This window comes from Ammospiza caudacuta, chromosome 1 (genome assembly GCF_027887145.1).
Source record: "Ammospiza caudacuta isolate bAmmCau1 chromosome 1, bAmmCau1.pri, whole genome shotgun sequence".
NCBI lineage: Eukaryota > Metazoa > Chordata > Aves > Passeriformes > Passerellidae > Ammospiza > Ammospiza caudacuta.
The window spans coordinates 137,031,527-137,048,050 of NC_080593.1; the positions used below are offsets into that span (position 1 = coordinate 137,031,527).

At 39.0% G+C, this 16,524-nt stretch overlaps 1 protein-coding gene across 1 annotated transcript; it reads right to left on the reverse strand.

Annotated features, from left to right (window-relative positions):
* Window positions 1-718: 718 nt before the first annotated feature.
* On the reverse strand, window positions 719-15,715 carry LOC131562130 (carbonic anhydrase 3-like). The gene is made up of 7 exons (XM_058811703.1): window positions 15,642-15,715; window positions 14,550-14,747; window positions 7,722-7,840; window positions 6,795-6,887; window positions 5,879-5,944; window positions 4,866-5,021; window positions 719-1,828 (listed from the first exon to the last, which is right to left on the reverse strand). Exons 1-7 carry the CDS (start codon window positions 15,685-15,687, stop codon window positions 1,709-1,711), a joined length of 798 nt encoding a protein of 265 aa, XP_058667686.1. The 5' UTR covers window positions 15,688-15,715; the 3' UTR covers window positions 719-1,708.
* Between the last annotated feature and the right edge of the window lie 809 nt (window positions 15,716-16,524).

Consider the following 16,524-nt stretch of genomic DNA (forward strand, 5'->3'; position numbering starts at 1 on the left):
AAAGCATGATTGGGAAGCCACCATATCATTAAAAACTCCTGAGATTACATGTTCCAGATTTGCAATACCATGAATTGCAAGGGAAAAAAAAAACCACCTGCTATAGGATATGCAACTCAGTTTAATAAAGAACCTTATAAAACAACTTACCTTGTAACTCACAACAAACTAAGCCTTTTGGAAAATCAATTTTTGCTTCAATTTTCCTTTTTGTAATGAAGGAACATTACCCTTCTCCCATCATGGCAGCCAAGAATCCAGGCACTGCCAGAGCAGCACATGCTTTGTATTTCCCGAGCTCAGTGGTAAATTACCTTTCAGTTTAGTGAGTTTGGATACAGACTGAACTTTTCCACTCTGCAATCAACTTGTGAAATTGATTCATATGATGTTGCAAGAAAGCTATTGTCAGAATAGAGATGATCTCACTAAAAGAATAGATGTGGATGTCTCAAGGATGTGGCAATTTTGGGGTCATGTGAAATCAGTACTCTTGTAGTTCAAACAAATATCTGGAAAAGATACTGCGCATCATCAGTTTCTATAAAGATATAACACAGAGGACATTGACAGGTCTTTCTTTAAAATTCTGTTACTTTTACATGTTTCTAAATAGTATAAAAACTACAGAACAAAAAATCTTAAGTAAATATATTTTTTTTATTCAACTTTTTAATGCAGAAATAGCGTTATTCAATTAGAGGCTTACAACCCTGTTTCATTGTTCTTTGTGCCAAAACAAGAGACAAGAACATGTTGGTCAATTGCATTTTGATTAAGAGTCCAACTGTGGTTTCAGATGTTGATGCACAAGCTTCATTGACAGCAGGATTGATTACATTTGTATATGAAACGAGAATTTGTCTCAAAAATAATTAAAAAGACTAAGGACTCTTCTTATTTTAACACCCTTTTTACACAGAAAAGCTATTTGCATACATGAATAAAATATATACGAAGGATACAAAGAACAACTTCACAAAATTTATGTCACCTTGACTGCTGCAATATTAAAATGGAAATTAGTCTTTTAATAAAGAGAACCAGTTGTGAAACAAAAAGAAATAGCTCTTCCCCCTTCCCATAGTTTTAACTACATATAACTCAGTGAATACAATTTTCAGAATAGACCTCTGTTTCACCTGTCCATTGTTTTAAGAAAGTAAAAGTTTAGCTCTTTATTTGTGATTATAACAAAATTTCCTGTCCTTTCATATTTTACGTACCAAAGACCAAAAGAGTTTATAATTTCCAAGAATGCCTTGTGGATAAACTGGTGCAGCTCAGAGCTGAATATGGGTAATGCTGAAAACATCTACTGAAAAATATGTCTTTAATGGTGAAAACAATTACTTCTCTTAACTGAAACCTCTTCAGCATGCAATCAGACAAGCATCAAGGGTCATGTGCACAATAGGAAATTGTCTTGTAATTATTAGTAGCATCTTCCTTCTTCCTTTAAACTATTAACAAAAGCTAATATTAAAGCAGTTATGAAAAACCAACAGACTCTCTACTTCCATTTTAACAGTAGGATTTGCCTAAATAAATGTTATCCTCTGAAAGTGAAATTCTCATTCCACAACTCAAGTTTCAACATCCAGACCTACAGCTGGAGTTCTGTGTAAATGCAGCAAAGGACACAAACAAAACCACCTCTTATTTCTAGAGGCTGCCTCTCTCAGAGCCACCCAAGAGGAGGCAGGTCCTAGAGGAACGACGCGCTCACCATCCTGAAATACCGCGGCTGAGTCGGGCGCCAGTTATCAACCAAGGGGTGATTGGGTTCGTTCTCGGCATTCTTGGAGAGGCTGCGGAGCTTTGCCATCTGCAGAAGAGCAAAAATTGAAGTGTGCCAATGGAAATCCTTTGGGATCAAATCCACAGTCCAACAATTAAACTAAGGAGGCTGGTCCAGCTGGGGAAAAAAAGTCTCCTTCAAAGTTGTGAAGATGTCCTTCACCCCACCATCAAAAGAACTCTGAATAATCCAAACAGAAAAATGGGTCCTATTTGAACAGCATTGTGAAAAACAGTGTCATTTAGGTACTGTCTGCAGAACTGTGTACAGACACAGAAACTGTGGGAAGCACTCAGAAAATGTGAATACAGCAGCACATGCTGTAATAAACCTCTCCTACTCTAACCCTGCCTTAGTGCCTGATTGTTAAGAATACTTTAGAATTACAAGGTTTTAAAGCTGAATTATAAACTAATTGTTCATGTTCATGGTAGGTATGCAGCAGAGGATATATTTTGTTGCAGTGACACAAGAAGTTCCTTATTAGTAACAGGAATCGGAATTTAAACCTGGATAAAGACTTGGTCAAGGTTTCAAATGGTTTGTAAACAAGGTCTGCAGCTAGAATCTCCTTGGCCATACCAAAGTATGTTTCCTTTTTCGAGGGATGCCATATGAAGAGTTCTGCCCATACTCATCAAAACTATTTAATAATCTTTCTGTACTGCTTTCTAATTTTCAAAGGATGCAACATGTATACAGATACCCTATATTCATTTGCTGTCACTACCACGCACTGCACTAGACCCAAAGCACATCAGCTGTGATTCAGACACTTGAACCTGTCCCTGTTTGAATGACTTACTGTGAAACGCACTCACACATTTCCCATGCGTAACTTGAAAATGCAGCCCCATGCAAGGATGCATCTCCTTTGTCTGTCAGGAGCTTCAATATGCTGATGTATCCACTTTTCAGTAGAGACTTCAAGGCCAATACAAGCAGAACTTCTGTCTAGGTTGTAAAGCCTAGGTTCACTGTGATTAAACTTGTTCCAGTTTCTGGACTGAGCTAGCTTGGGCATCTCAACATTCCTATTCACTGAACAGCTCCGAAAAGCTGGCCATCTCAGTCTGCCTGAACAACAATAGGGTCACATTTATAACCAGCATAATATATATTCAATGGATTAATATTCTGAAATTAAATTTCAGATTTCAGATGAAGAATGATTTGTACAGGAAGAGATGAAAATTGTTCATCAGTTTTGTTAAAATTGATCAATTACTATTGGAGAAGGGTGCTGGAGTTTATTATTTGTGGTAGATCTGCTCTACTCAGTAAAAACCAACATGTATTCAGGCTACAATTACATAAAGATGAAAAAATTAGTCTGCAATTAGACAGAGTTATTCCACAGTTAAATTCCTGTTCTTTCATTAAAAGTAATCTGAGCAGCTAGGCCACCCACCCTGTATCTCCCTGGGATTTCTGGTGAATTGATTTTCCTGCAGAGCACTGATTTGCACTTCCCCTTGTGGCTAATACATGGTTACCATCTGGCTGCAAAAGCATCCAAGAAATCCACTGCAAATGCACACACACTTAAAATAATCACTATTAATGAGGCTGCCATGGTACTACACTGTCTAGGATTAGAAATAATTGGCAACACAATCCTCTTATGAATATGTTATTTAGAGTGCAGGCACTCTGGAGTGAGGGAAGTATTTCTATTGTATTTCTAGACAATAACTCACACACGCTGCCAATTCTGCCTGAAAAGCAGCTACCTCAGGGTAAGAGCCAATGTCTCGTGTTTATGTAGCACTTTCATCTTTAACTAAAATGCTCCATTTTTTCTACAGGAGGGACAGTTAAAGAACAGTCTGTATGCTTCCCGAAACTCACTACTTTTAGAACAAATGAGAAAAAGACCATGACCCAAACAAAACTGTAGTCAAAAAGTATTTTCATGAAGCTGGATCAATAATGTGATTAGTTATTTCTTTAAAAATGCATTTTAAATCAGAGATGCTCAATAATGACTACACTTTTCCTAATACAATCTGTAGCTGATCTTCTGTAATATAAACATCTAAGAAGATTCATTTTGGAGAAACCAATAAGACCGTATTTGTATTTTTAACGGAAGTACACACTTTAAAATAGTCCCTGTATTTTAATTTTTGGATGGACAAGGAAACAGAAGGCAGAGCAATTCAATAAGCTCAGAAAATTAAGCCTTAAGTTATATGAACACATTACCATATTTCATCTATTGCCAGCTAAGTTTCTTATCATACCTGAGTAATATTACTTAAAAGATAAAGAGCCACTTAAATACAAAGTACTAGAAAATAAAAATACTTCCTTTTTGTCATAACATCCACATCAACGAATGCACTAAACACATTATCATCTTGAAAACTTAAAATGAGAAGTTTTGTGTCTAAATATAATACCTACATAATATGTCAGTCCCTTGATTAATGTTCATGTGCTTTGTATCCTGGAGCCTTGAAATCTGTGGTATTGCATCATTAGTCTGCTGACTAGAGGAATAACCTCAGGTGAGAAAACTGACTTGTGTGGTAAGAGTAGAATCATAGGCTGAAATGAGCTGAAAGAGGGCATTCAAATTCCTGTAAGTAGACTGGGGGGAAATTAGGATAGGAATTAACATGAAATACTTCTTTACAGCAAGTGACAAAAGAAGTTTTTGATATTACCAATAAATTGTAGTTAGATGATGTTGCTCCAGTTTGTGACAATTTAGCTGGTATGCCTTCCAGAAACAAGTATCAAGCATGTAATTCCACACTTGCAACTTTACTCCCGTCTGCAATACAGGGCAGATAGAATCACCAATCCCATAACATTTGTATTCTGATAAATGATATTTCTGAAAAAAAACCCCGACTATCTACACTGTGGTATGTTTTTAACTGATTTAAAAAGCTCTCTGATGTCTGTGGGCTTGAACTACCATGGTGTTGGATGTGGGGTGGTTCTTCACTCTCCTTTTAATCCGGCAATTTCTCACAAATCCAATGACTGTTTTCCTTGTGAAAAAAATAAATTCAGGTTATTGCATGTAAATAAAATGAAGGGTGAAGTTTACCTGGTCTGAACTGACTATGATGGGCTCTCTAAGAATAATCCAGGTAACACACTCTTCACAAGGTGGAGTAGTGACAGATCCATGGTATGTCCAGTAGTCGTGAGATTTAGGGAAAAGAATTGAAGGATCAAAGTTTGGAAAAGGAGCATTTTTCCCCTTTAAAATAAAAACAAAAACACAACAAAACAAAACAGAAAACGTCAACAAATCTAGCCAAGATTTGCTTGCAGCTCTGTTATTTTAAGAAACGGGGAGTGACTCAGATACTGCAAATGTATGAACTGAGGAAAGTAAGCACAGATCTACACAAGATATAATGGTGCAGTGAGACAGGGGAACTGAATGACCCTCACAGATGGGCCCAGAGAAGCATGATCAAACAGAAAACTCCATTATGCTGCTTCTTGTACCTCAGCTAACTCATGTGAAGCAGCATCCAGTACCAATGTGTTTCACTCATTTCTGTGCAGAAATACTCCTCCTTCTGGCCTCCTTTCTTATGGAAATTCTTTCTATCTATTGAATATTGCATAAAGTGAGACAGGTACTGCTTTTATAATATTTGTGCTAATAAAAAAAAAGACAACCTATGAAATGTGAGATTTATCACATAATGTTATCTAAGACACAAATGTCTAGTCGGTGGCATTTCCAGAGATCCATTAGGCAGCCTATATATTAAGACCAAATGGACCAATTTCTAAATATGCCCTTTATTTGGCACTGCCCACTGAGGCAATAAGGTTACATGCCTAGTTTTTAGGTGAGCAAAGACTGGGTAAATTGCTCATTTTCACCAAACTCATATGCCCTGCTAAAGTCAAAGAAGGTTCTTATGTAAATGAAAGAAAGGACTTTTCATGTTAAGGAAAAGCTTGGTTTTAGTCCCAAATACATTCTAGAAATGTTGCAGAGCAGAATCTCAAAATTAGGAAGTCAAACATTGTTATTCTTTTTTTTTTGTCCTGAGACTTTGAGCAATCTTCCTATAATGAAAAGCGCAACATCATTACCTTTGTTTTGATAGCATTTATTTCTTCAAGAATTCTCTTCATCTCTGGTTTGGGAGTTTCCCCTACCTGTAAAAAACAACATGTGAGCTAAGCAAGGAGTTCTGCTTGACCAGGTTTCTTCTTTCTACTATTTTTCTGTATGAGCATCTATCAACTACAAAACTATGAGCATCTATCTAAACATCTGTCAAATATAAAATTATAATGTATTAACCCAACCTATCACCCCTACCAGCTTGGTAAGCTATGTCTTCTGTCTGTTACCTCTGCCTGTATCTCCCAACAGATATTATGATACAAATGGGGAAATTGTTTCACTACAGAAATTTTAGCATAACAGGTAATTTCACAACACACATTTCATGGTCAGATATATTGTTTGCAATTGCTGATCTCAAAAAAGACATCCAGCGTTCCATCTCTAGTTCTGTGTCTAGTGAATATGAATTAAACAAGAGAGAGCAACAGCTAATATTTCAGGCTCATGCTGCATGCCCCTGAAAGGATTGGAAAAAAAAACAATGAGTAATATGTATTGCCTGTGAGATATTTTGTTTGAGAGAAAGTTCATGAAAAACCTAGAAGAGACACATGTCCTTGAAATCTGTCCCCAGTTAGCAAAAAAGACAGCTGACTGCTGTTGGTGAGAGGGCTACTTCTGACACACGTCCCCATTCCATGAGCCACATAGTGACACAATAGCTGCAGGGACAAGTGTGTGTAGTTTTGGATAGCACTTGAGATAATATGACTCATGCTCTGTAACTTGAAAGGGATACATTACTGAAAGTCAACCCCTTCAATGTGGTAGGATCCCTAGAAAATATACCCACCAGAGAGTTTTGGCTTTTTTTAACCCTCTAAGAATAGAAACTTCATAGAATCAATGCAAAGAAGGATTGCACGCTCTACTTACTTGCAAAAATATGGCCAAAACAGCAATCCCATCAGTTCTTCTCTTAGCATCAAGGTAATTACTGTATTTGGGATTCCAGTGTAACAAATGTAGCTTGAAACAGAGGAAAACATGTAAAAAGCCCCATTATTCAACAGCAAGCCATCAGAAGGCTGAATTTACAGTTCTTCACATAACTGTGTAAGTTTGAGGGAAAAAGGAATGATAATGAGGTCTTCCAAAACAAGAGATGAAAAAGGGACAGCAAAGTCATCTAACAGTTATATCTAATCATCTAATTGCATAATTATACAGTTTGCTTTAAAATAAACTATAAATATCTGAATAAGAAATTGAAAAAAAAAAATAACTGTAATCTCATCTTAAAGCTGAAGAAAAGTTGCTGAAGTAATCAGGTAGACCATGCAGTTCAGACATCATCTACTGATATGTGACTCATTTCCATTTGGCATTTGAATTACAGCAATTCTATCAAAGAATCCATATGAATGTCGTTCATGTATATTACTAGTCTACATTTCTCATGTTCTTTACAATCCTAAAGTGTTCAAGAATCAAGGTAATTCATTCTTCCCATCCCTTTCTATCAGTGCAATTTTATACTTCTACTACAATTCTGTGTTTTCAGAATACTGTTTTAGGAAGTTTGGACTGCAACTGAGTAATTCAGTCTTGCTGTGCTGTTTCACACCACACTGGTTTGAGAATATGGAAACCTTCATTTCACACAGAATTTTTCTTTTCTCCTGCTGTGAGAATGACTTCAACCTGATTTATAAGAATCAATGGGAGTAAGAATAAAAAGCCACAGATAAATAAACAGAAAGAACTCCCAGAAAAACAGAGAAATCACAAATTTTATCCCAACAGAACAATAGTGTCAAATTTTATTTTACGCCCTGTTTTAAAGCAAGAAGTGAGTCTTACCTCTCCTGCATACCTGACTCCATTCACGACATGCTCCGAGCCGTGGTCGTCAGACGAGCCCCAGTGGAAGTGCAGCTGCCGCAGCCTGTAGACTCCTGGAAGTGGCCCACCTCTCAGCACTGCAATTGATAATCTGCAACAGCATCAGACTCAAGGGTCTCCCAATGCTTTTAAATGAAATTCATGTATCTACAATATTTACTCATGTATTTACGTATTTGCTGTACAGATGCCCTGTGTTCTGAAAATCCGCACTGATTTTAGACACATGTCAGGCAACTGCCTTCTGCCATGCACACCTATAGGCAGAGGAGAACTTTTGTGTCTAGGCTTCCATTACAGTCACTAGAGATCCCTGATTTAATTCAGCTACATGAATGTGTCTCTGGAATAGTCCAGAGACATCTGGACAGGACTGAGAGATCTAGTCCAGGATCTGTGGAAGAACTGTACATTCTAAAGGAATATCTGGAGGCAAGGGGAAATAGATTAGGTTATCAAACATGTCACAAGATGCCTGTGTTTGGGTAACTGAAGTAACCCCTAATTGAACAGTCAAGCCTCTAGAGTAATTCTGCTTACCTTAAAGCAGACACTCAACAGACTGAATTGCTCTCTGGATTCCTTGAACTCCAACTCTGCCGCCTCAAATGGTAGTTTAGATATAATCCACCAACTTTTAAAATCCCACAATAAAACACCTAAATGTAGATGTCTTAATCTCCCCCTGAATTGAATCTAGGATTGGCTGATGTGAAAGTACACAAATATAACCAGGATTAAGATCAACTACTGAAGTGCTAGATGATAAAAAAATTACCAGAAAACACTACAAAATTGTGTATCTTACTGCAGGCTATGACTTAATTATTTAAAGAGTTATGAAATCACTGATGCTGCTTCTGCTCTAATAGCTGCTCCCTCCAGTTATGGAAGAGGAGAAAGAATGCAGAAAATAAACCAAAGAAAAGCAAACACTGAGAATGCAAGCTATTTTCCTAAAGAAAAGTCCAGCCAGTGATGAATGTTTCCTAAATATTGTTACCATTTATAAATAATACTGTAAATGAAGGTGGTCTATTTGAAAGAATCAGTTAAATAGAAAAACATATTTACATTCACCAAATACTAGAAGATACTTAATTCTCATTCACTTTTTTTGAGGATCGAATCTATAGCATTCCTATAAAACTTTCAGCAGTTCCCAAGAACTGGTCTTTATATGCCAAAGAAAAATATCCTTCAATCTGAAAATAATTCAATCCATTATCATCTCAAGAAATACAGCATTAGGAGTTGAGCAAGCTGTTTTTCTCAACAAAATCCTTTTACTTCTTCCCACAGACATTCATAACTGCAGTGAACACAGTCAGGGTAAGAGTAGTAGCTGACAAGGCCATCAATTCTCCATTAAAATAGATCCGTAAGGCCAAGTAATCCTCTTTAAGGTAAAAGTATGTAATTATTTCCACTGATGGGCCATCAGCAGACATTTTTGTTTGGGCATTAGGTGAAGCTCTGCGTCATCTCATGCCAACACATTCCTGTTTTACTCATCTATAAATAGGCAGTAACTTTTACTTAGCACACTTTAAGCAGAAAGAATGATGCAAACAACATCTCCTGAAGGACAAAAAGGTATTTCCTTTCTTCTAATTACCAGTGTGTAGTATTAAACATATAAATACATGAAATGACACTGTAAGTAAATGAAATCTTCCTGCATTTTAAAAAGGGAAAAATAAACAAGAATTATCTTCTCCAATAATTAAAACACTAAAAATTTCAAACTATGTCTGCATAGCTCAAAATTAGTAAGGTTTTTTTAATCATGTGCTTTGGAACTTAAATTCCAAACATATCTTTATCCTCTTGGGCTTCAATACTATGTAAATAAAAATGCACAACCACATGACAGAAAAAGAATATAAAATAAAGTTTATAAAAGAAGAGATGGTGTCTTGACATTATTTTTCAGCAATGTAAGAGGGAATTTTTCTGACAATTGTTGTACAGGACCTTAAATATCTGAGAGTCATGGCAGAATTACCAAAATGTAATTTGCCCAGGTGCAGGAATACACAAAACAGCTCAGGAAGACAGGGGAGAGAAATATTCGCTTCTTTTTGGTGCCTTATTAATGCAAACTCTCATCCCATTGCTCAGTGACTGACTCCAAATGGGTTTGCACATCACCCTCAGTGACCCATCAGTGCCTGATATCAGACATAAAAATGTCAGTCTGTCTTGCTCAAATTCTGTGCTCCCCACACATCCACAGTGAAGAATGATCTATCACGGAACAATCCTACATGGACACACACATGGGCATCTGCTCTGGAAAAAAGCTCACCTTTTATTTGATCTGTCATCAGCTGAGCAGCATGAGACAAAATGGGCTAAGAAAAGAACAGGCTTTTTTTTCACTTCCAATGTAATCACTAGGGCAAGTGTTGCACACAAGGATGTAACTCGGGCAAGAAAACCCTGTCTCTCACTCTGTGACACAGCAAAAAGAAGGTGTCATGCAGTTGAGTGGAGATGGTTGCTCCAGTCACTTTATCTCAGCTAGCTGGGTGCCCTTGACAACAGAAAAGTGACAAGAAGCTTTTCAAATATGTGCATCCACTTGCTGAGCAGCTTCTGTAGGGATCTGGTTGTTAATCTGTGCTAGTGTCAATTGTCATCTGCCCTCACTAAAAGTAAAACTGGCAAAGTTATGCCTATACAAAAGTCTTCCCTGTGTTTGCTGTAAAGGCAGGTGAAAAAACCCACAGAGAACAAAGCAGACTCATGAGACACATTGTGTTTATAAACGTGACAAGAAATGACTGTTCTAGGAAGATTTATGATCACACATCCTGCCAAATCCATAAAATGCACTGGTAAACCCCAATGGAAGTAAATTAGCAATGACAACTGAAAAGATACATTACCTTTGTTATGCTGCTTCATAATAGAATCTAACAGTGCAGTACAGAACCCACAGCTGTTTCACATCAGTGTCACATTCTAAAAGTCATAAGAAAGCCTTTGCTCAGAAGAGGATCTCTGCACTAAAATCATCCAGCTATCTGCAGGGATAAAATGTGTTTCCTAAAAGCTTTTGGAAATCAAATTTCAGTTCTTACTGAAATATCCTTTAAGCAAGCACTGAATAGATATGGAGCACCTTTGTATGCAACTTTGTACTCTTTTAGGGAAGACTGGGAAAGAGAAGTGTCAGACAGAAGTCTGTCAGCTTGCCACCCACCCTCACCTACACTGTAACACATCTTTGCCAGTTTCGTGCCCCTGGATCACAGCCTGTTCATCAGTAAGCTCCCAAATCATACTCATTTGTGATCTGTGTGGCTGCCCCACCTCCAGGGGCAGAAAACTGTCAGTCCTCTGTGTAGCTGTAGCCTCAGCAGGCCCTTGACTAGAATGAAAAGTCAAGCACTTTTAATTCTAACAATGGAAATTCAAAGTTAACAGAAGGTCAAGCCCTAAATTCCCTGTACCCAAGTACAGGAGTTCTCAATACCTTCATGCAGACATGACAAATGACAGATGTGTTATTACACTGAAGGAAGAACTTAACTTTGCTGCCTTTTGCCTTTTGCAGCGCAGCCATTGAGTGGTACCACAACTACAAAAGTACTGGGATTTAGTGGTGCTTTTTTTGTAACAGCTACTGATTTTCTACAGTGTAAATTCAGCAGACAAAATGTTAAGTAACATTTTTCAGGAATCAACCAAAACTAGAATGTCTATGGACAGATTTCCCCTGGTTTAATTAAAGTTACTAGGGTTTGTCTTCACTCTATAATACCAGTGAAAAAAAGGAATGTTTTATTTACCAGAAGTTGATAATGAAAAATTTCATTTGCAAAAATAAATGAGATTTCCCACAAAGGGGCATTTGAGGAAATGCTGGCCACAAGCCCTGGCCATGCTAAAAGAGCCCATTAGCAACAAGCTCTGACTTCTCTAATTTTTTTTTTTTTTGCATCATCTACTTTCAAAGCCACTTTTTTCTTTGATAGGAAAGATTCTGAAAACAGCATCAAGGTAAGCCTGTAAGAATGTGTGCCTGCAGTGAGGTACTCCAAACCCTTAAATGTCACCCATCTAAAAGCCAGTAAAAGAAGTAGGAATCTGTTTGGTTGATGAATGTCCATAGGAACTGCCAACAAAAACAACAAACAAAGAGGGAAGATGAAGGCAGGTATCCATGTGACTTTAGTGGATCTCTGTCCAGCTGCTCTGTCAGGGTTCCATTACCAGACTTTTGTATCTTTACTGTTTCTCAAATAATCAAACACTGGTGTAACCATCTAACCAAGGTATTACAACAATAGCCAAATAGTCATTAACTTTAAGGAAGTTATATATCTCAAAGAGCATCATGACAATAGTCCCACCAGCTAGAAGCTCTCAGGACAGTTCTCTGATATGAATATTTTATGAATTTTAGAAATAAATGGATTATGATAGTGGAAATAAGATTTCAGCACCAATTCAAATAAAAAATGGGTCACTGCTGGATCTAAAAGAGTATCTGAATTGCCAATCAGGCAAAAAAAACATAGCAAACATAGCAGTGGTAGGCTGTCAAAGTACCCAAGTTCTGGTGTGTTCTACTGAGCCCAGCTACCTAGAAGGTTTGATTTCAGCTCCCAGTTCTTTCCTCAATTTTCAGACTCCAGCCCCCACCTGCAATCATTTTAGAGTGCATAAGATCCATCTACATGGGTACAATAAGACAGAAAACTGAATCCACAGAAATCCATTGACTTGTATGGATAGGCAGCAGAGGAATGATACTGCTCCTACAGCAACTTCATCTGTCAGCAAAGTCAGCAAAGCTTTCAATTTTGTAGCAGATTCTCAAAGTAAATCAGACTTCATAAACAGCTGGAAATAAATTCTCCAATTCCTTCCACTAAGCTAACCCTAAGCATAAAAGTAATAAGGCCTATTTTCAACATAATACCTGAATTACATTGGATGATACTGATACTTCAATTGTTTGAATTAAAGAAACTGTCCTCAGTTGTGAATTCTTCAAGTGTTCTTGGCAGGATATACAATGAATGTAAAATTTGGAGACATCCAAAGTAATTGATTTCATCACTCACCTTGGCAATTTATTCAGCAATCTATTTTATCCAAACTAATGAAAATGTAGACAGAAGTACAGATATGGGTATGACCACTATAACTGAAAAAAGCCAGGAAAATAAATGCTTAGTTTTCTGGTTAACTCAGAAATAATTCAGATAGAGAGTGATAGACATATACACAGACATAGAGAGAATGAGCATCTTTGTCCAAAGGAATAAAAGCTTCATTCCTATATGATTGCTATTGCATATGTATGTTTTGTGCAGCTGGTGGTTCTTTTACATAAAAAATAAGCCTACATTGTACATATCCTAAAAAACTGAAAATGTGTTCAAGTCAGTAGGAGTATGCACAGTGGAATTCGTCCTGCAATTAGCATTATATTAGAGAAAGAACACCACCCACAGACTCTGCAGGCGATGGTATAACAAAGGAGACATAACAACAAACACTGAATGTTTCTTGACTTCAAAGAGTTGAGATATACACCTACTTTTTTTGCAGTGAGTCGCATTTATTTCTGAGATCAAAACACAACAGTTACTAAGCAGTTCATCTGAAAAAAAAATTCAGAACATTCTGAAAACTTTCTGTTCTTTGTGGTGAGCGTTGCATCCATGCTGTAGATTGCTGTGCCTGGATACTCCCTCCCATTCAAAATCTGAGTTATTTTCACAATGCTTACACTTTTATTTTTATGCAGAAGATGCAACCATTGGTATATCTGATGCTGTTTTAACAAATACAACAGATGGTAAAAAATGGTAATAGTCATGGTGTGTTCTCACATGCCACAGCTACATTTCTTTACTTGTGTATCATTTTATCTGACATTAATAATATTTTTCTTCAAATAACATTGAAAATTTCCACTTTGCTAGAAAAGTTACAAAACTCTTGATTGCACAGCAATATTTGAGTTTTGATAGTATATTAACTAGTCCAGCATACATACATTTTGATCCTCAGTTTCATGAAACCCAACTAATTAGTTAAAAATCTATTAAATTAAATCCACATCTGTATATACTCAACAAGAAACAATCTATGAGTAAGATTTCTCATAGTAATTAGAGCTGTCAGTCCTAGTCATATAGAAAGTGTAAGTTTCAATGCAGATAAGAAATAAGTCTGTACACTGTATGCTGTCATAGATGCAAGTGGATAAAAGCTGACACAATTAAATTTATCAGCCCTATAATCTTCACTAAGACAAAACCCCATTAATGCCAAAAAGAGCTTCAACTGATTAAATACCATGACGTTGTGGCAACATCTGGCTTGTTACTTCATTTATCACAAATTACATGGATAGAGTTTTTAAATATTGTAACTTAAGATGTTCTGCAGGGCATCTCAAATAGGCAAAATGGAACTCAGTTCTCACAGAAAAAGTCTGGGCCTCCTTCATCCTGAAAAGCAACACAACTGCAATGACTTTCTGCAGCCCCAGAAATTTATCTTACACCTTAAATCACCCTGTACCAAGTTTCTTTGCGCCTCTCTCCATTCCCTGGGATTTTACTGATGAACTTTAAAAGGAGACTCAGACTTTGCCAGCAGCAGCAGCACAGGGTACCCAGTGATAGAAACCTGTAACATCACACACAGGCAGTACACAGCATCCTTCCAAGAGCCTGAAGAGTCAGAGCAGGCTCTGCCATGCAAATTGAGAAACAGTCACCTTTATGTAATGACAGAGATGAAAACAAAACCGACCTGATCTATCGAATGAATCATCAAATACAACTCTGCAGGTTTTCCCGTTGTTGAGGATGGTCTTAGCTGCACCAGGATCATAACTAGCAAACCATGGTAGTAGAGAACTGTCATAATGCACGTCTTTGTTATTGATTTCAATCGGCGACTGATGGCGTCCTTTCGCAAAAGGGTAATTTTTGTGCCACTGATCTGGTCCTACAAAAAAGTACAGAAAAGTATCAGGAAAATCTTTTCCAGAGAGATATGAATTATACTTGTTACAATTAACACAAGTTTGGCTTTGCTTAAGTATAGAACATAATTTAAGTGCATTAATAAGTAATTGCCTAGTTGTTATTCATGCCCTGTCAAGAGTTTCATTGTATAAAAAACAACTAGATTGATTTCTAGCTGGAATACTGGATACTTAAGAGTCCTTCAACTGAACCTAAACTCTTGCAGCAACCTCAAGACTGACAACTAGGAGAATGATAATATGCCAAGAAAGAAAACCAGAGGTATATATACTCCAAGTCCAGCAGTGGCTAGAAATGTGATGGGATATACCCAAATGATTGAAATATGGGACCACGTAGCCATATGGAACGAGAAAAGGCCACTGAACCCTGGACACGCCAAGAATTTGAAACGTGGATTTAATTATCATCATAGTTTTACCAAGAAGTTCATGTGGAAAAAGCCGGACCAATGCTGAACTGTTCTTCCTGCAGCAGAGGAGAGAGCGGGAACAAGAGACCACCAATACCCCAACCTCCCCAGGCAGGCGGGGCCTGCAGCCCAGCACTGCTCTTCCTGCATTAGGGCTGGCCTAAATTGGACATATTGCTATGTCCAATTTTAATTTACACTAACAGTAGGAAAACTGACTTTATTTAACTCAAAGACCCCCTGCCATTGACCTCTCCTTCCGCCAGCTTCGCCTCTTCCGTGCCTGCGAACGACAACCGAGCGGCCTCGGCCCCGCCGCCTGCAGAGCCCCGGGCCCGCCTGGAGCCCGTGTCCCCGCCATGCTCCCTCGGGAAGCGGGGTCCCCGTTTCGCCCCGGTTTCGGTGCCGGGAGGAGCGGGCCGGGCGCGGCCCCCTGCTCACCGTTATCGCTGTCGTAGCCCCAGGGGTAGTAGTTGGGGTTGATCATGGTGCGGTGCCGGCGCCGCGCCCCAGCCTCTGCCGGCGGCTCTGGCAGGACGGTGGCCTCGGCTCACGGCGGCTTTTTATAGACTCCCGCCAAATCCATGCCCGTCCCCGCCGCCCGACGGAGCCGGGAGGGCCCCGGGAGCCGGGGGCGGGGAGCGCGGCGCTGCCTCGGACCGCCCGCCCGCCTCGCTCCCGCTGTCCCCCGGGAATGCGGGGGAAGGAACCGGCCGGGACAGCGCCGGGAATGCCCAGCGGGGGGAAAGGGCTGCCAACGCCTGCCGGGGAGATGGAAATATAGAAAAGCGCGAATGTCCAGCACTAGGCACGGGCAACGTATGAACAGTTTTCAAATTCAAGTGAAATAGGTGCGCATCCATGCGCCAGCCAGGGAGCTTTAGCCGGGCTGGCTGCTGAAATGAAGCGTGCAGGTCCAGGCAGGCTGGCGGGGCTTTTCATGGCTGTTTGCAGAAAGCCTCTTTTGGCGTGAGGCCTGCGCGGTTCGGAGGGGCTGGGTGTCTCCCCAGGAGGCCGCGCTGGAGCTGTGTTTCCCTCCTGGTGTGTTGTGCCACAGCCCTGATCCAGGGGCCAGCAGGGGGTGAGGGGATGAGTCCAACACTTTTGTGCAAATGGCTATCACAGGTTCGCACCCTTCCCTAGGAAATTCCCGTGTATTCGCCTGGGTTCCAGCGCTGCTCCCTGCTGTGCGGTCTCCCGTTGCCTTCATAAACAGCTTCGCTGCAAAAATTCAGTGGTATTAATTGCTCCAGCCTTTAAAAAGGTGCTGCTTCCTCTACTGCAATGTTTCTTGGTAAATGAAAATCATTAAGCTAGCTGAAGA

Bases quoted from the DNA above. Each gene is read 5' to 3' on its own strand.
- LOC131562130 (XM_058811703.1), bottom strand. From the start codon at position 15,687: ATGATCAACCCCAACTACTACCCCTGGGGCTACGACAGCGATAACG. The intron at 7,841-14,549 runs GTCGGTTTTGTT...TATCAATTGCAG, and splicing joins TGATTCATTCGATAGATCAG to TGCTGAGAGGTGGGCCACTT. The intron at 1,829-4,865 runs GTAAACTTCACC...GCTCTTCTGCAG, and splicing joins TCATAGTCAGTTCAGACCAG to ATGGCAAAGCTCCGCAGCCT.